The 27741-nt window shown below is 33.1% G+C and overlaps 1 protein-coding gene across 1 annotated transcript; it reads left to right on the plus strand.

Annotated features, from left to right (window-relative positions):
- LOC128213774 (substance-P receptor-like) lies at positions 1-27688 on the plus strand. Its single transcript, XM_052919823.1, has 3 exons — positions 1-48; positions 1194-1578; positions 27531-27688. The coding sequence occupies exons 1-3, from the start codon at positions 1-3 to the stop codon at positions 27686-27688; spliced, it is 591 nt and encodes a 196-aa protein (XP_052775783.1).
- Positions 27689-27741: the final 53 nt, after the last annotated feature.

The following is a 27741-nucleotide window of genomic DNA, read 5'->3' on the forward strand; positions in this document are numbered from 1 at the left end:
ATGACTGAAGGCACCCATACTGAAAGTATACTGAGCGCTCGCATACTGGTACATTTGATGATATCTAAACATTCATTTTAACTTTGTTCGCCTTTCAAGTTAATTTGTACCTCAATTGACACATATTTAAGAGTTTAAGTGATTATATGATTATGCTTTGTTTCCTAAAGCAATTTACGTTTAATTAAAAGAAAAATATACACTTAACAAGGACCACACTCAGGCTAACATCCTTTTTAAACCCCATTTGCTGAATAATTTTAATTACCTATGGTTATAGCGTCTATTCTCATTAAAAATGATATATAACTTATCCTACTGAATGTATTTAAGATCTCGAATTCATTTTAGTCCCATTTCTAAAAGTGTCAGTACATTATGTGAACTTATCAAAACGATAGCTACATTAAAACGCTTCTGTGAAATAGGGTTCACATCCTATTTCAAAGGGCTTCAAGATGCTTTTAAATAGCATAATATAATTGGACTACAATTGAAACAGCGATATATCATTTTTATTTCACTGATGAATCTCTTTAAACCACCGAAAGGCATATTATGAATTTGCTTAACTTTTAAGAGTGTTTCTGTGTTCTCTTAATTTCAACTTTTTCATGGTGAACTATTGAACCTGTTTCAATGTCAAAAGGAATGTGTTAATATCCACGAAATAAATGTAGTTGTAATCAATTAAAAACTTTAGACGATTTTGTTGACAGTAGGCTATGTCCATTGGTTCTAATTTTGCGGATTCGACAGTTTACCAGAAATTGTCAAAGACCATAATACCATCCTATTACCATCACAAGAAGCAGATTTAAAACTGTCGTAAGCATAGTTTGATGAGATTCTGCCATTTTATAGACATAAAAGATAAAAAGGAGATAACCTAACACGGATCCTTGAAGGACAACCTCCAAGAACCTCTAAACAACGATTATACCAAAACTTGTTAACTTTTGCTGAGTAATCTGTAAGCCGATCCCTGACATTTTCATCAATACCATTTTTAAACTAAAAAGGAGTCTTTTGTTTCAAACTGTATCAAACGCATTGTAAAAATTTCAAAACAATACGTGTTGATTCTTTTTCGTCAAATGCTTTCCAAATTTGATGATGACAGTTGATCTGCTTTCTTATTAATCACTGCCAAACAAGTGTATCACTTTATTAAAACAAGTGTCCTTTTCCAGACGGTTTCGGTATACGTGTCGGTTCTAACGCTCGGCGCAATAGCTGTGGAACGCTACTTTGCCATCTGCCACCCGCTCAGCCGCAGCCTCACCGCCTCTAAAGTCTCCCTATTCATCGTTGTGATCTGGATCGTCTATGTCATAGTGGCCCTCCCAGAACTGTTATATCAAAAGCTCCATCGCGGGTATCCTGAGTACATCACAGACTATCCACAATACTGTCCACAGATTCTGACCAAACAGAAGCAAAAACTTTATCAGATCAGTTTGATGATCGGGCTGTTTGACATCCCCATTCGTCTTACGTTCTACGCGTACACAACAATTGCAATCATATTATGGAAGGATGGAATGTCCGAAAACGTCAATAATCGTCTCAATGCAAGTAGGTATTTTAACAGGAAACAATACTTAACTAGTATTTATGTATAAACTACAATAAGCGTACCATTTACAGGTTCATTTTAACTAGAATCTATTATATTCAGTCGAGTCGACTTATTGATAGCATCATCCAAACTGTATACATCAAAGACCTATTTTAAAACTTCATTTAATGAGCATCCCAAACATAAGGCAAAGTAATATCTACAACAGAGCGCCATAAATATAACAGTTCAAAAGGTAAAGAATGAATATCAGTCTGGAACTGCGAACGTCAGAATTATGTTTCAGGGAACACTCATTGGCAACTGTTTACAGTTTAGGAACCTTGAAATAACAATACCATTATGAAGCCCAAGAGGAGCTTTGTTTATTATATAATAACCCTGTTTTAACTATTTCCCTCAAATAACTTATGTGCAATACTACGCGTTTAATATTTTAAGATTTCTGCGAATCACTTGTTTTGAGTGAAAGCATTCCAAACTAAATCTTAGATATATCATTTTTAAGGGCAGATAATTAAATAATAAAACCACTCCTATACAATTAGTATGTATAGGTTGTCGCAGATTTCCACTACTCTACATACACTTGAAATGTATTCTGAATGATATATTTAACTTGTTTATAATTTAAGTCACTAAGTTATTGCTCTAAATGAGAGAGAGGATAAATCTTTACACAATATGTGATGATTTGTACTTCACCGGAAGGAAAGATAAATTGACCAACCATCCACAGGGATTAATATTATACTGATTTATACTTTTTTTCTCACTTTTGATTGCAATCAAGAAGTTGATGTCAGAATAACAAATGTGTTTTTGAGAATTGATTTATTTTGCAAACTAGGGAGGAGTATCACGCCTAGGATGTCAATACTTAATGGATCTCTGATTCTAAAACATTCACTCATTCATTTCGGCAACAGGGTTATGCCGTTTGCAACCAAACGGAAATTCATGTGGTCTGTCAAATCGACAAGATTGTTGTTCTTAAACGCAAATGGAACTTCTGTAAGTGCGTGCTCGCCTCATGTCAAAACATCCATACATCAAAGTAATAAATTACTTTTAGATAGAAAGCATCAAAACCTATAGTACCTATAAAAGGTTGTCAGGTTAGCGCAGTGGTTAGCACACACGCTTCTCACCAAGGCGACCCGGGTTCGAATCCCGGCCAGGGCGCATGTTTGGTTAGTGGTCACCAAGCCTGGCAAGTGGGTTTTCTCCGGATACTCCGGTTTTCCCCACAACACAAGACCACACTCTCGCGCAACATCGTGCCAACGAGAGTGATTAAAATAAGTTGCAATAGCTTGTTTAACAATCGTTGTAAAATCAAATTAGTTTAAACTAACTGTAGCAATCCCTTTATATGACGCATTCAATTGTTAATATTTCTTTGTCTTAAATGGTTGATCATCTAAAGTTGAGTTCATGTATAGACTTAGACACTATAGCATGTTTTACTTTTAACTTAATAAAGCGAGCATAAGGAAAGCGAAGCGACATATACCAAGGCTCAAGATCATACTGTTACATGAATGAGATGCAACATAGAAGCGCTCTTACATTTTTTACATTTTTTTAACCGGAAACATTTTTTCAAATGACGTCACAATAACGCGGGAAAAGATCAACCACTTGAAATCACTTTAAAACATAAAATTAAAACACTTCTGGTACCAAAATATTTAAAATATAATAAACTAACACTTTTAAAAATGTTGATCTATATTTAACGGGACCTGCAGACACAATACAACCAATAACAAGATCAATAGCTTTCATGTATATTTTTATGCAATTAATTACGATCCGAACGTATCCGAAGATGCCGAAACGCAGTTCATTTAAAGAATGGAAGTTGAGGTGTAAATATTAATTAATGACACAAACACTTCATACCCACATACAAACACCACAAACAAAACAAACTACACTCGCATCAACATAGCTTTAACGATAACTAATGGTATTGTCGCCTTGTCAGTAATACTCGACTAACTACACTACAACGTGAGCCTTATGGGGATTGATTTATATGGCCATAATATACTTCCTTTTATTCAAGGAGGATCTTTGTCTTCATAAATTAAATTTTAATACCTTTCTTAAAAGGCAATATTTCTTGGTTCAATAGGTGGTGTCAAGTATTAAATTATTGAACGTATTTTCGGCTAGATTTACCCTAGGGTGAGGGTGTGCACGCAAACTGGTTTTAACCCCAAGTACATTTACATTTTACTGACCCTTCCAATTCGGTACCTAACAACCCTTAATGAAACAGCTAGTATTTTAAATAGTATTTATGCACTATGTTGTTGTGGGGTCTTCTGCTGTTGTTCCATGTTTCTTGTTTGTTTTTGTGTTCTATGTCTTTTGCGTTTTATTTAAACTCTCGGTGAACTACTCCTTCGCTTGCCGTTATAAGCCGATGGTACCATCTTTTATAGATATTATTGTCCCTGTTATTTCTACAGTATAATTACTCAGAAGAGCACTTGATTGTATAGTATTTCTTATAATATACTATTAGACTAATGCCCATAAAGTGATGTCGTTACCAATTAAAATAATCCACTGATTTAAAAGGTCGGCGAGGCCTTAGACAACGGACAGCACTAAAGGCCCGACGGAAGGCCGCCAAGATATTGATGACTCGTTATTCTCTTTGGATTCTGTTACCTACCCATCCATGTGTTCAATGTTCTCAAGTAATGGTACAACGTTTTTCAAAAACAATTTGTCGACTATAAGTAGTTTCAATGGTTAATTCCCAAAAAAAAATCCGTTAGTAATTTTGCTGTTTCATTGTTGATGAATTATGGAACAGTTAACGATGATAATAGTCTTGTAACGAACGTGAACTTATTTTTTCCCTTTAAGAATATAAAAAATGACGAGAATGTGCAAGTCGTTTGCGGATTATCCTTTTGTACTTTAGGCCTTACCTGTACTCGTAAAACACTTTTTTAAGGGATGCAAAATACTACTTGTACGAGAAGTGTACGTATGAACTACTTTTTGAGTGTAACGTCCAGGTATATGCACTTTTATCAAGGTTAAATTGTGTAATCTGTATCAAATACTAATTTTAAGTTTTTGTTAAAATAGTCGTCTCAAAAATCATGAGAAAGTGCTTCATACCTCATATGGGTCAGCTTACCCATTCACAAGAGAGATACTTCTGGACCGGTTTATTTGACCAACTACACAATTTACTATTTGGTTAGAGAGAGGTAGAGGTCCAATAAGTATTTCTTAAGCTTTACTATGTTAGCTGTTTAGACAAGCTATACCTGTCCATCGTAGATCATTAAATTTAACAGGGTTGGAAAAATGAGGGCATCACGACCATACTTATAGCCGGATGACGTAGAAATTAAAAATGTAGTTCACGTTCAAATCAACGGAACCTTGTAGGAGCTTGATGGCAGTGTTGTCATCATATGGGCTTTATCAGCTCGAAGAATATGCTATATGAATAGCGCACTCACTCAATCCAATTATATGAGTGGTTAGTATACATAAAAGGGGCACAATAAAGATAGATGCACAGTGGGTACTAAAATCTTAGAATACACTTTTTAAATTACCATCAGTAACCTTTTTTCAGAACTTACAGTGACCTATTTAGCGCACGCCTCCTCCTCACTCGTTATTTTGAAATGCGATCTACTTTAACATTGGTTTTCAACAACACTGATGTCATTGAAATAGATTACTCTCAACTAAGCAATGCTTTACAAGTGATTTTATCAGATTAAATTGCGATGGCCTGTTTCAATATTATAATAATGCAAACCATTCGATAGATATTTATCTTGTTAGCATCATTTAATGTGAACTTTCTACACTGAAATATCTTTATAAAAATGAAAGATAGTTAACAAGAGATTTGAAATTCAAAATAATGTGCAATTATAAGCTTCATTAGGTGCAACATAGTTATATTCAAGTGTGAGTTTATTTTTTGTACAAATAATGTATGTTTCAATCAAAAGTAATGTTTACAAATTTCGAACGTTAGTCCAATTGCAGCAAAGTTTTGTCATGAGTTTAAAGCCGCGTAAGCAGATGCCATGGACCAATTAATGACAAGAACCATTTCAAACTCTATAATTTTCGTACCCGTACAGAGGGATATTCACTGAACACATATTCAGCACGTCCAAACTGGCCTTTGATATAGTATGTTGTGTTTATAAGTGTTGGTTATTAACGTATGTGTTATCATTAGAATGTTTTATATTAAATACGTAATACATTTTGTCTTTAATATGTATACCTACAGCTAAAATGATTACTGAATAAATGTATTTATTTGGGAGTGTTTAGTTTGAAAACAGAGCTCCAAGAACTGTATGTATTGCATTAATACACAGGAAACTATCGTAGAAGGTCCTGCGACGAAGGAAACATAGACTTCATCAAAACGAAATGGTTGATCAGTACATATTTGGGTGGCTTCATTAATGTACATCGTATCTCTAAACAGGGTTTTCTTTAACAGTAAAGCTATTGAGTATGTCTCTCACAGACTGAGTCCGGCAGTCTTTAAGTTTAAAAAGAGCAATGTTCAATGATCAAGGCCTAACAAACACTGAACAAGACTGAACGAGACTGAACGAGACACGACGAAACTCAACAAGATTCAACAGCACTCAACGCGACAAAACCATATTCAACACGATACAACAAGACCAAACACCAGAGAAGCGAGTACATACATTTCAAACAACAATATAGATAAATAGTTGGGTTGTCGGATTTGAACTGTCAGAGATAAAACGACTCCACTAGTTGCCAATATTAGATCTACTTATACTTGCGAAATCATTTAGAGTATAAAGTGCGAAAGTTAACTTCAAAAACATAAACAAGTTATATAAACGCACAAAATTACTTTTAAATACTCAACAACCAGATACATTTATCACCTGCAGAGTAATATACCACACAGGAGTAATCTTCTGCATTGAGCAAAACGATCCCAAACAGACAATCTGACACTGCTTCCGCACAAATGGTTTGAAACTATGTCCTCGGTAAGTTGAATACAGATTTTACAATTTTGAAAAACAGGCAGAAAAAACCCGAAAAGTATTACCAGTATGGTGTCGACCTTCTTTATGCTTTCCTTAAGAATGTGTAAAACAAAACACTCAAAAAGAGCTTTTGCAAACAATCCAAACACGCATGACTTTACCCTGTTAGTTGCTGGTGCTATGTTGTCAAAACCCTACTTCGGCTTCAGCGATATATTATATTCAAGAACGATTGTGACACGTTCAACCTGCGGTTAGCAATCTATCAACAAACTTATACGAAAATAATGATAAAATATGTCAAAAGGTAGTGATTCATGATTTAACATTGATGATTGGCCAAAAACTAAACTCCAGGTTATGAACAAATTGCGATTAAACGGTCGAAGCAAAACAGAACTGATAATCATGTGTATGTACAGAAGGTTGTTTTTTAATGAGGTATGCCTTTGTTTCCACTATAGCATGCTTTCAGGACAAGAACGATATATAAAAAAAACCATTATAATTTGGTTTTAGACCAACCTCAGAGACAGTAAGAGCAGCTAAGCGCATGTTTTGGCCTATATTTTTGTATGTATTAAATAAATACGCCTAACCAAGCTTTCAAAAGTGAACAAATTTGATGAGTGATGTTTCAGTAATTTGAATTCCTGATAAATGAAAATGTAAAACATACGAATAAGGAACACGAGGCACTATCTCAAAATGAAAAAAAAACAAGTGTGCAAGTACAAGGAAACAATTATCCAGCTCCGTTAATTTTGCATTTAATAATGGTTGTTCCTACTTTACTACTTCAACTAATTGTGTGAATTTCTGGAAGCTACCATTAATGTATCGAAATTTACTCGGCGTTGCAATTTACAACTTATTAAACTCACTGAATATGTTCAATTTATACCACATTAAAGTCAGGGTAAAATGAATACGTCTGTCTCAACAGAGTCTTTTACGCCACCGAAAACAATCAAATGAAAGTTCCTCTACATCAATATATATGCAAAAAGCTACAGAAACATGCTCAGTAGCAAAAAGTTTAAACATAAACCCGGTTTAGTGGCAATGGGCAAACGCCAAAGACATAGAACACAAATTCACAAACAAGAAACATAGAACAGCACAAAACTCTACAAACAGCACAGTGCATAAATACTATATATATATATATAAATAAATGGTTGTTTATCAATAATTGTTAGGTACCGCCTTGGAACGGTCAGTAAAATGTAGTGGGGGTTTAAACCAGTTAATGTGCACAAACCTCACTCTTATCCCAACAATTCTTAATAAAGATAAAACGCAAAAGATAAATCTTATCACAGTATGCATTAACTTGAGGAAACTTATCAATAAAACAAATAATAATAAAAAACGAAAAAGGTAAACCCCAAGTACTTCAATGATTAGAGATCCCAACTCTATCTGCAGACGGAGGGAAACAATTCAGAGCACCTAATGCAAATACTTTTCAAAGATACGATGCAGTCATCGTTAGAAACTAAAAACATCACACATAGTCTGCCTTATAAAATAAAAGGTTTAAAACTGTGTGATCATAGAGTTTCATAATAAAAAGCATCATTGTACTAAAACTGGGAACAAATAAAGAAAAACATTATTAAAAATAAAAGCGACTAGTATATGCTATTCTCTCCTTCCAAATGATTTGAAAATGTAAAATATTTGAAGAAATTTAAGTCACAGCCAAAACACTCGGAGTCAGTCAACACGTGTCCGCCAAAAACGGTTTTAAAGATAACATGAATTAGCAAATTCTTCATAAAAATCAAAGCACTGAAAGTTTATTTATGAAAGGATGCTATATTCAACACAATATTTTGTTTCAGGTATTCATCTTCAAAAACAAGAAGGCAAGTGCTCTTCAAAATATTGCCGTTATATCCACGGTTTAAATAAAATCCAAGTAATTCATTAAGTCTATCTGCCCAACTACCTGCTGGAAACTTTTTAATTTTACGAATTTTCTTTAAAACATCACAATACAAATCGGGATGAGCAATACTATCAGCAATGAGCGATTTAAGACTACTATTGTGCTTTGATATGAGATTATAATGACCATTAACAAATTTTGAGAAAGTTTTCCTTAATTTGAAATATCGGAAACCCTGTTTTAGAAGTTTTTGCATCATATGTTTACTGCGAGAGCTGAATTTTGTTACATATTCTAGCAAATCGTATTAACTGTGCAATAAAAACATTATAAAATTAAAATCATCACGTTTAAGCCTCATAACATGTTTCATAGCCATATGCGATTCTAACGATTTTCCTTACATGCTGCTGAAGATAATAACTTGATTAAAAAAAATATATCGGTGCTGTAAAAAATGAAGAAAAACTTCATAAATCATACTTCTTTTGATTACGATTATTTATATGACATCGTATAGTTTAAGGATAAGTATAACAAGTAAACACGATAGTTAGGTTGTGAGATAGTGAGTATTGCACAGTCTTGATAACGCCACATTTGGAGTCAGAAAGCTCAAATATGAATAATACAACCGTTACGAAGGAAACGTTACCGAAGAGAATGTTGATTGGTTTCTCATGTTTCATTTCCCATTTATAAAGCTTATCGTCATCAAGAGAATTTGCAAAACCCATTATTGTTTGTTAGGCTCATTCAAACATGTGTTATCTTAAACGTATTTCCTTGTGTATTGCAAATCAGAGCGTAGGTGTAAAAAACCGTACAGTTTGTGTAGACTAAGATGTAACCCATTAATGCCATACTATATCAACAATACTATATCAAACCTGCAAGCTACAGCAAAAGAGTTATCTTCACTAATGTTGAGTCGGCGACATCGATATTGTTATGGAGGAATAAAGTAACAAAACTTGATTGATTTATTTTCAATTTGTACGTTTTGGATTTCTATGAATAAATATGCATTAACGACTCGTCATATAATACAAAATTGTTAGTAATCGAGAATCGAGAATAGTCATGGGGTGTTCTGGCGTAGTTATTGAGTGTCGTTGAGGAGTTCCTGAGTGTCCTTTAGCGGCATTCTTGGGAAATCCTAGATTGTCCATTTAATCCATTTAATTGTAAGCAATGGTCTGGATGTATAGAGTAGTTTGGGAGTATCCTTGGTGGTCATTGGTCAGTCAGGGGTGTACGTATACATTTGTGGGTGGAGTAATTTGACCACAAAAATGTCCTGGCATTTTAAAATGTTAATTTATATAAGTCGATATTTCAAAAAATTGTCAATATTTACTAATTTGTATTAATTGCAACAACATAGTGCAATAAGTTTAATTTTTTATTATTCATATAGCCTTTTTTAATTTAGGACCTACAATTTGACCTTGAATATGACTTTATTCCGACAGACATATAAATGGACAAAATATATAACACTACTGATTCAATACTATATGTATTGCAAATTATGGTAAATTGTATCAATAGATTTGATATAAACCAACACTTGATGTGTTTGTTTTTTTCGGAATATACATAAGGTCCACACGATATTCTTTGAAACCAATTTTTTTATTAGACGAGACAAGATCCTCGTCCAACAACTGTTTTCACAAACTTGGGACATTTCTCTGAAAGATGGTGGCGTGTACAATGTATATTTGGTTGACCACTTAAAACGGGTTTTATTTTTAAACTTTCAATTAATTTATTTGCTTCTGTAGTTATTTGTGTAAATATTACTAACGTAAGAACTCCACTTAAATGTTCTGTTGTCAATCTCAAATGTTTTTTCATTCATTTTGGTCTCAGGGCATCTGCTCAAGGCCAAAGGAAATATTTAAATGAGTTTTCGTTCGCTTAAAGGGGCCTGAAAAACATTTGTTGGCAATAGTGGAACATGTTATTTTATCCATTAAAGTGATAATACAACTGTTTCATTGATAACTATTAAAATTCAATATTGTAACACCAGGTTCATCAACTTTTATCTTTATGTTAACACTCCTCTTAATAAAATTTTTCATTTAGGAATGTCGGAGACATTTTCAACTAAGAGGGGGAGTGTGTAGAATAGGCCAATTTCAACTATAACTCCACCCCAACTGTCCTGTTTGTTATTGTCACTTGTTTGTCCATGTGATTCTCATGTTGATGTAAATGAGTGTATGAGGTTATGTATGAAAGTGGTCAAACGGGTATATTTATATTTAACTAACAGTTTCATTGGCTCTCCTATTTTTATCTCACCGCCCTTACTAATTTTCTAGGTTTCTCTAATCATTCCCAACCTAAACGCACAACTGCAAAGTTGTCCGTATATAGTTTATACATTCAGTTTCAACATAACTGTCTGAATCTTATTTAAATGATTGTATCGTTTCACAGCCTGGTGAGTTATAATATATAATTACATAGATTACTATTAGTCGTTCGTTTGTATTAATTAATATCTAAATAATAATTAAACCCGTTTTGTATTTGCTTCTATTTTGTTCAAACACGTGGCTATTGTATTGTACCCTGTATAATGTATTTTAAACATTTGCTTATTGTATTATATAATATTTACGTATATATTATATTTATAGGTTCTTTCTACATACTGGTTCTTTCTACATACTGGTTTTTTCTACATACTGGTTTTTTCTACATACTGGTAATAAATAGTAGAACCCTGAGAAGTGTTGAGTTTACCACCACCTTCTACATATATAAACGATTTGTTAGCTCTGATGTGATAGGATTATGCCAAATAAATAGTTCAATTTTTTACATTTGCCCTGGCAACAAAAAACAAAACAAAGCATGCTATAAAGCGATCACAGATTATAAAAGATCAGTTAGAAGTCACTTTCAATTTACCAGACTGTTTTGCTAAAGACTGTATTTCATAAAAAAATTACAAATAACCAGTCGCTTAGTGCAACATATATTCACAAAATTGTTTGAAATTTTATCGATATCTTTGACAAAGTATGAGTGGTAGTGTTTTTACATTTTCTGAAAGTAAGGTTCGACAAATAAAACAAAGTATCAAGTGCATGTGTTGCAAGATTGTTTTTTAAATGATTGTGTACTTGTAATACGAGTGACGAAATACTGTAACATTAAAAACGCTGTTTTCCACTCATTGTAACTGCACATCAATGTGGCGTAAGATAAATGTATAAATTTCACGCAATATATATACATACATGATCAAATGGAGAAGATAAAAAGTGAGTCATATTAAAGACAAACGTGATGTGACAGACAAGAGATATTCGCAATATATATACATACATGACCAAATGGAGAAGATAAAAAGTGAGTCATATTAAAGACAAACGTGATGTGACAAGAGATATTCTGCGAACTGACTACTGCTAAAAATTATGGATGATATGTAGGATTACTCCGAGATTGCTAGATGTATGTGCATAATTATTCAGATAGTTGTTTCTGTATTCTCAAAACAATTCCCCACAGATTTGCAAAAACCATGTTCACTTGATGATTAAAACCATTTGCTGTTCATATGTCATGAGAACGAGGCTAATCAAGTGAAACGGTGTGAGTCTGTGCTGGATTCATATACCATTTGCGGTTTTACTGAATGAATAAGGTTTTCAGTTTAGGAGCAGTGTTTCCGCATATTTAAACTAGCGACTGCGAACGACGGTGAAAAAAATAATGAAAGGTGGCATTTTTCCTTCACAAGCAATAGAAACGTGGCGCGTGTGCTATTGCTTAAATACTACATTCGCTGATTGTTTATTTAATGTCTACTGAGCATTTATTGTTACAGCTGTTTCACTACATTAAATACATGAAGTTGATGGTAAAATATAAATTTAGCTGTATGTACTATATTTCTATGACATACAAACTTTAAATGTTTTTGTTGTTGCATAGATGCTTTCTTTATCATTGGAAAATGCTTTGTAAATACGTTTTGCTCTGCATCATTGGAGAAATAACAGTATATCTATTACAATATTGTTTGAAATATTACCGATTTCTTTGAAGAAGTAGGAACAGGTCGCTTTTTTAACTTTTTTGTATTTTTGAAAATAAGGTGCGATATATATATAACACGGCGTGTTTTGCGCTGTAAAACTGATCTCTGACAAAGATATGTATCTAATTTATACTTTAAGATGTCACCCATTATCTCGAACAATAACAGCGAGGTCATCTAAAGCTCCATGATAGATCATTTGCCTTCAAAATGATACAAACACATTGTTATATACCACTACACTATCTAGACATATTATACAACCTTAATCAATAGTCATAAATCATGTGGTAGTCTGGCGCTTTGCAGTCTTCTTTGAAACGTTTGATTACAAAATGATGGATTTCCATGACTGTTAGCCATAAATATTGGACGGCTAGATGTGACAATGGGTATGTAAATTGCAAATGACCAGACTCATCCTATACAACTTTTGAAGCAACAATACCCCAACATCTCAATAACACAAATGCTGTTAAGACGTATTTGTTTCATTTAAATGATTGAAGTAATTTGTCTGAATAAAATTCCTCAATTGCGAAACGCTTTGTTACAAATCTTAACACCACTTAAGAAAGTTTCCACACAAACTAATTTGTTAGAAAATAATTGACCGACAATCAATATAATACTTCTGGACATGAATGAGATTTTTTCTTTGAAAATAGGAAAACCATTCAACGTGATGAACAAACTATGATTACTGTTGAATGAAAATGTCTGCATTATTTAACTAGTCTCTTAAGAGTCCCATAATGTTTTGCTGATGTAAACTTGTTTTATTGTATGTATATTCAAATGACCTGTCTTAAACTTCTCACATATATTTAACCCCCAAAAATGCATTTATCGATAAAACAAAATGCAACAAAACCTGAAGTCACTTTAAGTATAATATAAATGTATTGCACACAACGTCATTACGAAATTTGCATATCACGTAACTTTCTTAATATCTAATGATTTGCAGTTAAGTGCTATATATACAAGTAGTTTCAATGTAAATGTTGATTTAATTCTATTTTTAGAATGACTTCTGATAAATGATAGGCACCATTACTGGGCATAGATAAGACGGAACAGGAAACCTTGCTGAGGCATACATCTAACGGCATTTCACCCCTTTGATTGTTCCTTTGATACGTTTACATATCGTTTTCTGGTAATATTAGATTGATTCAGCTAATGGCTTTACTAATAACAACATGTACGATTATCTCCCTCATAATATAAGATTGGACGCTTCTTATGTTACATATTGATATTCAATAGCTTACTCAGTGGCCGTAATGTCACTGCAATGCCGGTAGATCCTGTCTTATGAAGAAATGTCTTTAAATAAAAATGTCATTGTTTTAAACACTCTCTTTATCAAATTTTGACACTCAATCCAGCAGTTGCCAGATGTGCTTTCATAAAGGATTTTCAACCAAATAAAACATTTGCCTAGAAGTAATCGTACACGAAAGTTCTTTGGACAGGAGTTGTATTGAATGACAATAAATATGTTTTAAAGTTTCATATTAAAGGTTTCAAAGAAGGTTTTGTCAATCTCAATTATTAACTCATGATATGCTTTATGCCATACATTAGTGGCATTTGATTTAACATAAAAGTATCCCTCCATTCTTGCTATTGAAAACTTGCTGAGAGCTTTAATATAACAAACAGATTTAAAATACAAAACAAGAATTATATATGGTCATAGTATTGAAAAAAAACCCACATCTTTCAAATTTAACAATTAAAAGAAAGTATATTTTTCCTTTTATTATAATCTTATGAGCGCTTGTAAAATATCTAGTTTATATATGTTTTTTCAATAAACCATATATGATGATGATAACAGCCGTCAACTATTTGTTGGCGACGTAAGGCTTACCCCATTATTAGCATATATATACATTTCTTTTGGGTGGCAAACATATTTCTGAAGGAAACTCCGAAGCAAAAAACAAACAAATGACCTCTATCGTGGACGGTAAAAATAAACGAGTGAGTAATAGTGAGTTCTATGTTAACCGTGGTCATCAGAACTTAATTATTGCGAAGACATTCGATGGGGTATTACAAATGGGGTGAATCGTATGGAGTCTTGTTTTTCTTCATTATTTACCAAGTTTAACCGGTTAATTGTGATAAATTAAACATGATATATAACCCTTAAGTATATTCCGAAAAGTTTGGGCCTGTTTTTATTGTCAAGATTGACTTCAGTCCAACAATGTCAGTTTCAGTTAACGCGATTCTTCGTTTATTCACGTTAAGAATTCCCTTCAGATGTGAAATTTCAGGACATCTGGTAGCAAGTTTCGATATTGTTGAGCGCACTCATTAGGGATTTGGCGGAAGGAATGTAGATGTAGATAATTCAGCCTTTTGACAGAAGACCAACAATGGAAGAGTCGGGAATATGGTTCAAAAAGGTTAGCCGGGAACTAGATTGAACCCGGTTCTAAGCAAATCATTCATCTGTCTTTACCTTGCAATTTGATAAGATAATCTAACTTCAATTCTTACAATATACTACTGTCACAACGGTCAAGAAAAGCAGAAACCACAACACATGTATCAATAATCTAAAAATGAAATACAGCCGGTAGAACACTCATCTTGTTTTGGAAGTCATTGTACATTTACAATCAGGGTACAATGACATACTTAATTGTGCTATTAGGCCAAAAGAAATTGTTTGTTTAGGGTAACCTTCCCAAAATTTCAAGGAAGGGATTTTTTTTGTTGTTTGTTTTCTTGCACATGGCAGTCTTTCCTACATTACTGTCATTGCCTGACTTTGTATTATCATATAAACAATAATTCTGATTAAAATCTGCATTTATCCGCCCTTCGTAACTCTCTATTCGCTAACGCATATATTTTTTGCTCAGAAACGGAAAAAGATAGTTAGGGTCGGCGCATTTTTATAGGTAGGGTCGGGTTACCTGAAACGGACATATTTTTTTTAGGCCTTACAAAAGATGATTAATAAAACTTCGTTTCAATTATGCTTAAGAATATTTTCTATCAAGTACAATCCTACACAACATATGGAAAATGTTATCAATGTGTTGAAACTGTAGCAGATGTTTTTCTTTGAATAAATGTGAAGAAGGATGGTGGTTAACGTATATTTTGTTTGTCTGTATTTCAGTGGCTATCTTCTTTTAGAATTGTGTCTTTAAACAGGGTATAAGTTATATGTTGGCTACTGGTCCTGTTCCTGTATTGTCAAGGGTACAAACACAATATGGCTCAAAGGACATTTATATATTCTCGGAAATAACTTTTCAAAACGTATAGCAAAGGTTTCAATATATTATCGATGAGCACAGAATTGCTTTGTTTATTGTAAAATAGCTATCATCTGTGAGATGCTTTCTCCACAGAGTTGCAGCCCTGTTTTCTGTCTAAGCGTGGACATCATGTTGAGTGTCGTTCGTATGGTGTCAGACTGTCAGTAGATTTCGCTTGTAAATGAGACGACCGGTTCGAACAGAAAAGCAGCTTCACCGATAAAAGATGCTTGTGATGAAAATTAAGTTATAATCCTAGAGAGAATGACATTGTTAACACGTTTAATGACCATCTGAGTTCTTTCTGAGATAAAAGAAATATAAAACATGCTATGGCACTTTTCAGGTGTACTTACGGAAAGTGGTAGCACAAATGACATCCGAACTATAAAAACAGCAGTTTCCGTCTGATTAAAATTGTTTGTTTAGGAAACGAAGTTTCATTGAGGGTCGATGTGCCGCAGCTAGGAATATGTTTATTTAATCCATAATTTTTGTAGGTCGCTAGTGAGTATGATTCGTTGGATGAATGATAACAGAAATTATTCGGACCCATTGTTTTGACAATTTGCCCGGGATATGCAAGACACGTATAACAAACATATAGCATGGTCTCCATGAGCCTGATTTTGGTTTTGATTGGCTAGCTCCGGGCGAAAGTATATTTGGTCGGTAAGTGAAGTGCGAGTGAAAAGACATGAGTGAATGTTTGTTTTTTGGTAAATAAATCTGAAATCGTACCAATGTTTACTAAGTTATATTTTTGTTACATTTCGCTTTTAATATATGAAATTTATCTACATTAAATGAAAGGCAACTGTTGGTGGCTAGAAAACTTCAGAGCATTTTTATAACTTGAAGTTTTATTAAGTGTCATGAAAATACTTTGTGAGTCTCTAATTGTTATGTTTGTTGTATTATTTTGATTATTATTTGGAATATGTGTTTTGATTATTGTGTTTGGGTTAGTTCAGATAACCGCTCCATTACGTACAATAGCGTTCTGTTATGTTGACTGATTGATTGTTTGATGGTGCTGAACAAAGGTGAAAGAGTTTATTAAAAACGAGTTCTTGTTTAATATTTGAAAAGAAGATTTCGCAGATTAGTGACTTGAACTTTGAAGCCGCGATAAAAGTGTTAGATTTTGGACCAAAGTTCACATACAAGATTTAACCCTGTTAAGAGCTACTCTGTTTCTTAACGTGCACCAGCGTATAACACTGTTACACGGGTTTTCCGTTTAAGGTCCATCTGACGGTTATAAAAGCAAAGCAAATGGAAATATTTAAATTAAAACCGCGGAAAGGAAGTTTAAACATAAACCCCATCGAAAACAAGAAAAGCCAGAAACAAAGAACACCAATAAAAACATCGATGAACCGGAAACACAAAACAAAAACCACATGCACTGCACGTACAACACATAACATACAAAATATAACAGAAAAGGAATGCTGGATACAGCCTTATAATGGTCAGCAAAACATTAATTTACTAGGTTCAATGGCGGAAGAAAATAATTGACATTGGTACAAGTAACAGAGTAAGTTGCTTTCTAATATCGAAAATTATATATACATACACAGCAAGGTTTCCAATGATGTTCACATTCTTTGACATAAATAGTTCAATGGATGTCAACATACTTGGGTGTCGGCAATAGTATTAAGGAATGCATCTTTGTCGAAGTGCTAGATACATGCTACGTTCAAAAAGAGAGTTGAACTCATCTTCCAAGATATTGCACAAAGACAGGTCCTATTATCAATATTTGTACAAATCCATCTATCGGTTTCGATACTTAATCTATGGGACGACATCCTTAACTTGCTGAAAGGAATTCTGTATCTTTCAATGCTGACATGTTTTAAATAGAACTGAACATCGAATTGCAAAATATCTTTTTAAACCAATGCCCTTGATGATTCGTTTACTCTACCTTGGAAACACAAAGTTGTTTGATAATGTTTGTTGAAAAATCAGAAGGAATTTAGGGTTATCGCCAATACCTTGCGATAACCATACATCATAGAAACCCAGAATTAAAACAAATTTTACTTATTTAGCCAAGTTGTTTCTGTTGGGATGGCTTTTAATATTGTCAAACATTATTGTGTAAAGAATATGTACCCTTGTATGTTCCAAAATAAACACTATTGAGCCAATTTTTAAACGTGTCAATTGTACCTAATGTTAAAAGGTCAAGCCTTCCCGTCTCGGCACGAATAAAAATCGTTTTTTTTGTACTTTTTACATTTCGGACACAAATTAAAAATTGTGTGCATTTGTATTTCCCGAGGTCCCGACGACTTTCATGTAACGCGTTTCGACTGTATATATATTATATATGATATTTTCATCCAATGTGAGAGCGGTATCATGGTTTAAAAGCGCTCTACCGTTTTACCATCAATGTATTAGACGTATGTTGATTTTTTTAACTTATTTTATTAGTTTCTTTTTACTTTTAAACATTGTCAGAAATTAGAAGATTTCAATGAAATAAAAGAGGACTTTTAGATATGAATAATTTTGATATAATACATCTTTTAGGGTAAAAATTTATCAACATTCCAAACACACATTTACTGATCAGACGTATTTGTTTTATTTGAACTATGGAAATAATTCGCCTGAATAAAATGCCTTTTATATGCTAAAATTTAGATATTGCAAATTGTGCTATGTTTTTCAGCAACAAGTCATAAGAAACATTTTGCTTTATTGGCAGACTTTATACTTGACGTATTGTTTTTGGTTGCTAATCTTACGTCATTTTCTTTTAGACATATAAGACGTCGTCTGACTTATTTGCGCGCAATTTGCGTAAGAAATATTTCTATACTACATTTTATGTAATAATTTTAAACTCTTTGTAACAAATCATAACGCCATTGCGGGTAATTTTTTGCACAAACTATTTTGATAGACGAAATCATTGACTGATGATCAATATAAAAGTCCTTGACATCAAGCCGATTTTATTTCCATGGAAATAATAAAACTATGGACCGTGATGGACACAAAATAAATTATTGTTGGATAACAATGTCTGCATTATTTAACAAGTCTTTTTAAATTATGTGTATATTCCTTGTGACAATTTCAAATGTCAAAAATAACAATATCAAACTTACCGTGTGGAGTAACTGTATTATAAACTATTACAAAATTTAAAGCAGATAAATCCACCTTTGTGAATATAGACGCTTTGTTATTTTTCATGAAAATACTCCAAGGCACAGCAACAAAACAAACGTTATATCGGTATGTAAATTATGCTAGTTTCGTCTTCGTCTTTTACCATGACTTAAGCAAATTTCAACCAATTATGTTCAGCTATTTAAGTTCACTAGGATGTTCACATCCATATTTTTTTAGCGCAACTGCACCTTGAATATTGAAAACTTGCCGTCAATTATATTGAGCTAAGTGTAATATAAAATAGTTTCAATGTTAACGTTTAGTTTTAATATTATATTATTTTTAGAATGACTTCTCATGAATGATAGGCACCATTATTATGGATAGATAAGTCGGAACAGGAAACCTTTCGGAAACATGATTTATGTTTCCGCAATGTTTCCTGTTCCTGTTAACGGCGTTTTACCTATTTAATCGACTCCTTTGATATATTTCTAGGTCGTGTCATGGTGAAATGATATCTTTTAAACTAATGGCTTTACGGTCATTAAAACCCAACTTAAAAGCTTCATCCCTATCTACGTCTTTGCAACTTTTACTCGACTGTTTATTGTACGAATTTTCCAGAACGAATAACACAGAAAGTAAAATATAAATGTAACGCATTACATGACTTCTTCGAAATCAGATTGGTTGAGGTTACTTAATTTAAGACCGTAAAATCTGTAAATACTGTCGTAAATAGACACATTGTGATACCTCCACATTGATCTTCTTGTCTCAATGATTCATTATAACATATTTTATATATGTATTAACTGTATTTCAATAAGGTACTTTTTAAAACAGGTAAATATAATAGGTAATACATTTACCTATGATATTTATTCATTTCAAATAAGCTCGTTCCGTTTAATTTGATAAACTTGATAAATTTGATATATGTACCTTTTGCGCTTATGCGGGGCGGCGAGATATCTTAATTAAATATGTGTGTGGTATCGAACCGAACACGAACAAAATACGTCAAAAATGAGAAAACTATTTCCAAAAATACAACCAAATAAAAGTTTACTTTATAGACTGAATTAAAAAACAATTTGAAAACTGGTGAAATCAATCTTGGAGACTCTCGTAATATATAATGTATGTAATGACTAACTAAACGTTTGACTAGACAACTGTACGGATTATGAACCTTAGATCTTTCAAAGTACAATAATTAAGATACGATGATTACACCATTCAGCTGTCGACTTTTTTATGGCGATGTAAATCTACACCCATTGTAAGCATATTTCATCTGAGTTTCTTTCGGTTGGCAAACATTCCTTAAAGATACTCCGAAGAATAATAACAAATTACCTCAGTCGTGGACGATAAGAATAAACCAGTGAATAAAAGTAAATACAATGTTGAGTTAACCGTGATCATCAAAATATGATTATTGCGAATTATTTCAATGGGGTATAACAAAATTGGTGGAATTATGGAGTCTTGTTTTCCTTTATTATTTTCCTAGGTTAGGACTATAATGTTGATAAATTAAAATGATATATAACCCTGAAGTATACTTACAGAAATTTAGGCCTGTTTTGATTGTCAAGATGGGCTTCAGTCCATCAATGTCAGTTTCAGTAAACGCGATTCTTCGTTTATTAACGTTAAAATTCCCCCAAAATGTGAAATTTCAGGACATCTGGTAACAAGTGATTAGTCAACAGTTTTGATATTGTTGAGCGCACTCATTAGGGATTTGTCGGAAGGAATGTAGATGTAAATAAGCCTCATGACAGAAAACCAACAATGAAATGTCGGGAATATGGTTCATTAGGCAAAAAAGGTTAGCCGGGAACTAGACTGAACCCGGTTCTAAGCAAGTCAATCATCTTTATTTATAATGCATTTTGATAACTTCAAATCCTATAATATACGACTGACAATGGTCAAAGAAAACAGACACCACAACACATGTATCAATAACTGGTAATGAAATGGAGCCGGTGGAACACTCATCTTGATTTCATGATCTGAATAACAAGTTGTTGAACACGCATCTTGATAGCTTTATGCAAGGACGAACATCTGAAGGTACACATATCTTAATAACCTTATGCAATGGAGAACAGCTGGTGGAACAAACATATTGATTGCTTTATCTAATGCAGTACAGCAGATAATAAGTATTTTAAGTTACACTGTTTTTGTCATATCACAGTAAACATAAATGGTTAAGAAAAATAGTATTAATCATAAAGCACACTTTATAAAAAGCTTAAAACTGGGAAGTCACTGTACATTTACAATCAGATTATAATACCATATTTATTGTGGTTAATACAATAGATAATTTACATTTATATATTTTCAAAACGTATGGCAAAGGTTTTAATGGTCAAACGATGATCACGGAATTCCTACTTTATTGTAAAATGGCTATAATTTGTGAGATGTATTTCGCCACTGAGTTGTGTTAATTTGCATCCCTGTTTCCTGTCTTGGCGTGGACGTTATGTTGAGTGATGTTCATATGGTGTCACCCTGTTACGCCTGTCAACTCAGACGACCGGTTGGAACAGTAAAACAGCATCACAAATTAAAAGATGCTTGTGATGAAAAACTATTTATGATCCTTGAGAGCATCACATTGCTAACATCTTTAAAGACTATCTTTCTATGACACCTCTTAGGTGTACTTAAAGGAAAGTGGCAGCACAAATAACATCCAAACTGTACAAACAGCAGTTTCCGTTTGATTACAATTGTTCGTTTAGGCCATATCACTTCAATTAGGGAGCGGGAAAATTCGACATTTATTTATATATTTAAAAAGAATTTAGAATGGTGATTCTGAACAATGATAACTTTTTTTCTCCCTTTTAAATAAAAGGTTAAGCGATAAGACCCACGACATTTTTATTGTAATATGTCACAGTTGCAGTTTTCTAGACGAGGTCGGAGACTTATAGCAACGTTTGTTTGCATTGTTAGTTGTAACATTATTTGCAAAATCGTTTATTCTTTCATATTCTCGAAAAAGGAACAGAAATACGATGAAAACAAAATCAATTTGATTTAGCCTAGATAGTAATGGAAATCATTAATCTATGATTAACAATAATAATACAATGAAACCTACGACAACATGGCACATTACGAGATATTCAATTAGTCAGAAGGACCAGGAAAAAGGACTTTACTGTCGATGTTATTAAAAGACAATGATAAATTAACTGCAACAAAGTACACTGTTTTGGCATAATATATAACAGGCAAGTGCTACGTGCAAAAGTGCTCGCATTTCTTCAATATTGATGAAATGCAGTGAAACTGGACGGAATCATTTGATTATAAGAAATTCATGATACTCAATTGTGTGTCAGTCTGTTACTTTGTTTGTCTGCATTTTGGTCTGTATATTCATCCATCGTCTGTGATTTTGCTTGTACGCCTGTTGGTCTGTGTGTTCATTTGTGAGTCCATACTTGTGTTGGTCAGAAGTCCGTCTATTTGTTCGTTCGTATCTTCATCTTTGTCTAATGACCGTAAATGATTTAACATACTTATAAACTTGATGCAGACATGTTCCATAATCCATTGCCAAGAAGAAGGTAATGAAAACAATGATATAGAAAATACTGATTATTGGTTTGTTATTTCCCCAATTCGGGAAGGGAGGGGTTGCATATGAATCTGTTCTCTTTCCGTCTCAACGCTTGACCGGAAGTGTGTTGCAGCAGCATCTTAACCATTAGAGATAATATGATGAAATAAGAATAAAACATAAAAAGTTTATTGTTAAGTGTACCACGTGTTTAATTTAAAAATAACAACCCAGTAGTTTTAGAATTATAGTCATTGACATATTTAGCTTGAATTATGCCTCTTGATGGATAAGCATTTAGTGTAACATATGTAAAACCTTTAAATAGTAAGTTACCTAACAATAATTGACATACAACGATCAACATTCGTAGACCATGACTGTTTAAAAGGATTTAAGTTGTGCACCTAGGGCCAGTTTTACGAACAAGTTTCGGACTTAAGTTGCACCTAAAGCAAATTGCTAAGAATGACGTGAGTTGTTGCTAAGGCTGTTTCATAAATGAAACGAAACAAGAACTTGAGTTGCTATTTTAAGTAAAAGCAAAGCAAACCACAAGCCAAGTAGTGAACTGTTCAAGTTTAAACATATTTAGAAGCAAAATGTTAGGGCCCAAACGATACCGAAAGAAATTTCCAAACGTACACTCACAACAAACAGTTCACACACTCATTACCATAAAGCTTTATCAATACATGTTGGGGTAAAAGCCTTGGAAGGGTCAATAAAATACGAGTTTGCTGCAACACGAGTAAGTTTTAAACTAGTTTATCTTCACATCTCCCTGCACTCTCCGGACATGTAATGGCTAATATACGCTGAAGAATAAAGTAAAACTTACGTGAATACTGACAATGCAAATTGAAGAACGCAACATTAACTTCACAAGAGTGAATTCAGCCGTAGTAAAAAAGCCAGCCTAAAAGTACGGTGCAATCATCTGCCATCTACTAAAACAGTTTTCTGACACATCTATCATCAAAGTAATTGTATATATGGCAAATTTGGTAAAACTCCTCATTTTGTTTACCACATGACGTCTATCGTGAGATATTATCTGACGCTAACAACGAATTATGACAGAAAATACGTCAAACATTTATACAATTTAATGGCATCAGATAAACTGAATAATTCAGGACACAACAAGTAATTTAAAGTTAAAAACTTTCTAGAATATATCGGAATTATTCAAGTTAAGTAAATCAAAGTTAATTAGTATTTCTTCGTTATTTCTCGTACAGTATTTTCGACCAAAAATAGAATAAAGAGACTTGAAGAAAGTACCTTCTGAAGTTTGTATTCTAACCTATTATATTAAAATACGATGTAAACTTTTTTATCAAGGTGAAGAGTATCATCAGACTACAATTAGAAATGGGACGATGGCAAACACCGCATGAAACACCAAGAAATGAATGAAAATGTTACACCTGTAATACTCTTTTGCCAATTAGAATGTCTATATTTTTGCATTATCCGAGTAATCTGAATTTCATTGAACTAGATTAACCTGTAAAATTAATATCATGCTCAATATAGGGTTTTATATGATGTTATTCATTGTGAACGGGAAACGTTTATGCATTTTGTCGAATTGTCCCAAATCGGAAGTAAATAATTAACACTGATTCTGTCATGAAAAGAGTATGAAAATATCACAGATATTATGCCAATTTCCTGTTATTGATTGAACTAATGAACGAGCGGAAGTACTGTTGAAATGGGATTTATTTCTTACCTTAGGTTCTACTGGACTTTCGCATGAGCAATGAATTGTATGAATGTGCAGTGTATTATAGTATGCAATTGTTAACATAATATAACGTTTTATTGTGATGAATAGAAAGCCAAACTGAAAATGACAGTTCATTGCAATAATGAAAATAATTTTCTTAGTTATGTGTTTATCTATAGAAATATAACTGAGCTTCGATCATTTATATGTTACCTTTTACAATTCATCTGATGAAAAGTGATTATTTTGACGAATTTTAAACCAATCTAAGCATACATTTCTATATTAATATGAAAACCTAACCCCAACCCATGCGCAAAGATATAGAGGAAATACACGAAATGTTAAAAAGATTTCCGTTTCATCAGCAATTACTGTGCGTCAAGTGGACTACATTTTCATTGATTGTTAAGAAAATCAAGGACGCCAAAGACATAGAACGCAAAAACAACAAAATTGGTCACATTCTCGAGCAAAATTTTGACAAAGTAAGAGGTGTTATATTATGGTCATGCATTGTTTACCAACTGGTATATGATAAACAAGTAAAATGTATACACAGACGACTTGCCAGTCTACCGTTTATTCACAATATATGTGCTGAAAATAAATATGTTATTGTACAAGCGGTTTATAGTTCATTTGCATTAGACTCAGTCTAGATGTGGGTCAAAAAAATAAATATAGCCTTTCATGATTTCCACAAGGAATTATTCTGATTCGTTAAAACAAATCAAACACTTACGTTTAAATCAATTACGTTAGCCAATAAAATGAAGCATTTCATGTTATGCTACAGGGCTTATAATCAAATAGTTTCATTTGAGTTAATGACTTTATTGCAAATTTGGCCAAAGGGAATTGAAAAGCAGGTAAAGGCAGATAAGTCGTGATATTTGACGATTATTTCCAGTTTATTGCTGAGCATCAATGAACAAAATAACATGTTGCTGTTAATAACCTTTTTGAAAAGATATCGGAGAGGCAACACACTGTTAAATTTCTAATATGAAAGCTACAAAAACAAGCTTAGTAGCCAAAAGTTTAAACATAACCCCGCTTAAGACTATCTAATTAACAATACAAAAAATACAACCTTGTATGTTGATGATAATATAAAATCAAGTAAGAAATATTGGAACGTGGTATCTTACAGGCACTTCATCGTTCTAAATGTATTTCTTTTAACTAACTCAAACACCAGACGGTCACGAAAATTTGGAAGTACCCTGTGATTGTATTGTTGTGTTTTCATTTTATTTTTTTTAAATGGTATAAATAACATCATCGAAGGGATCCCGCGTTCGAGAGTTACTAAGGATATGTTATTATGATAATTCTTAAAACATGCTAACACAGGTTTTCAACTCAGCAAACGAACTGCAGCGTAAATAATATGTCCTTAAGGCGGCTTAAAGATGCTTCGAAAGCGACATCACATAAAGTGAAAATTTGTTCCATTTTTGTTGTAACTTTTTAAGGTTGAACAAGTTTAATGTCCAAATATATTTACCATTTCAAGGTTCAATAAATAAAATACTTCTGGCGGGAACATGCAGGGATCTTGTCTAGAACGTACTCGTCGTCATTATAAAAACGACTTGGTTGTTTGGTAGACATTGCCTTTGTATTTGATTCGTTTGATACTGGCCGTGTGAAAATTATTATTGATTGCAATATTGACCTCTCCGCAAGGCCTCAAGCTTAGGCATTTAAGTGGCGTCCTTTCAAAATATTTTTTAAAACTTGCTAGGTTTAGATTATCTAGGGGACCGTTATCGTTCGTTATCACAAAAAATATCTTCCATCAAAATGAATTAAAAGTCGATCAAGTAATTCTCAATCAAAGTTACGTTTAGGCTGTATATCCTTTGTGGACATAATAATACATTAGTGTCCTTACAACTTTACAGAGTTCTTACTATTCTTACATTGAACTCATTTAGAGGCATGCCTTTTTGAATTGAAGGCGCAACTTCGCAAGTGGATAGTTATATCTTGAAGGACATCAACAGTCTACCTCAGTTACTCCAAAATGTGCTCAAAATGAGCTGGTGCTTATCAGCATAGCTAATCATAGTTAACTGTACTATGGTCATAAATCGTCCTCCCCTACTGGGCTGACCACTGCTCAAAGTAAACACAGCAGCTTGTTTTTTCTCTCCCAAATCTCTTGTACAAATTGAAGCACCTCAACAATTATTGGCCATTTATTCAGGATTCTAGAAAGTGAACAGTCAAATTATGTAAATGTGATTTAATTTTCATTTTGGAAACAGGACAGAAAAGGTATGTAATCATTGTTTTATTTAAATATATATTACAATACATGTTATATCATAAAACAATACATGTAATATCATCTAGTACTTTTTAGAGCACTTTTAGCGTTTAAATAAACTTGTAAATGTGTGCCATTATTGAATTTAATATGAGGAATCATCATCATCATCATCATCATCATCATCATCATTATCATCATCGTCATCAAATAGTGGGCTATATTTATATAATGTTTATTGTTCTTTCAGATCTAAAAACAACCTTTGTCAAGATGAATTCATTTCAATTCAATATCCCTATTTTAAAAGATCTCTCAATTGTCATTGATCAAAATGGGACGAGATTTTATTTAAAACAAGTACGGTGCACAGGAAGGATTGTACAACGTTTCTAAAACAGACATACCCGAGTGTCAAAAAGTTAAATCAGCAAAGGGAGTCACAATAAAACGAATGTCTGCAAAACTTGCAAATGAGACTAAAACAGAACGGGAAAAAAGAGAAGAATCTCGAAAGAATACAGTAAAACAACAACTCTACGTAACGCCTTGATTTCCCGAGTTCAGAAATGAATGCTTGCCAAACCATAGTCCGAACCGGACTGCACAAAACTGAAAGTTTTAAAATCTAAAAAGTTGACACCTTAAGACTTGACATATGATGTAAGGCAGTTTTCGATACTGCCATTGTATGCAAAGTAGTTTGAAAATTACAGAAACCCACAGCTTTGGATGCCACCAGTAAGTGCGATTGAAAACATGTCTAAGAACGTCCAATGTCTCTTAGATTATTATTTGACTGCTGGTGGCCATTCAAAACAAATGCCAAATTTTCTACTTTTTGGCAGTCTGGTTCAAACCAATACAGGAGTCACAGAATTTGATCTTGGTCCAGACACGCACGTGACCAGTATCGGAAAATGCGTGGTGACAGATCTTGAAGAGCTAGCCCTTAGACTGAAGAAAGGTGGCAAAAGGAGACAGGATGAAACACCACAGAGGCGAAAACTCAGACCACACGCCTAGGTTTTCAGTTTTAAAATCATAATAATAATGCTTTTATGATACCACGTTCAGTC

The sequence above is a fragment of the Mya arenaria genome, chromosome 13, assembly GCF_026914265.1.
Source record: "Mya arenaria isolate MELC-2E11 chromosome 13, ASM2691426v1".
In the NCBI taxonomy this organism is placed as follows: domain Eukaryota; kingdom Metazoa; phylum Mollusca; class Bivalvia; order Myida; family Myidae; genus Mya; species Mya arenaria.

Bases quoted from the DNA above. Each gene is read 5' to 3' on its own strand.
- LOC128213774 (XM_052919823.1), top strand. From the start codon at position 1: ATGACTGAAGGCACCCATACTGAAAGTATACTGAGCGCTCGCATACTG. The intron at 49-1,193 runs GTACATTTGATG...GTCCTTTTCCAG, and splicing joins TACTGAGCGCTCGCATACTG to ACGGTTTCGGTATACGTGTC. The intron at 1,579-27,530 runs GTAGGTATTTTA...AAACCAATACAG, and splicing joins CAATAATCGTCTCAATGCAA to GAGTCACAGAATTTGATCTT.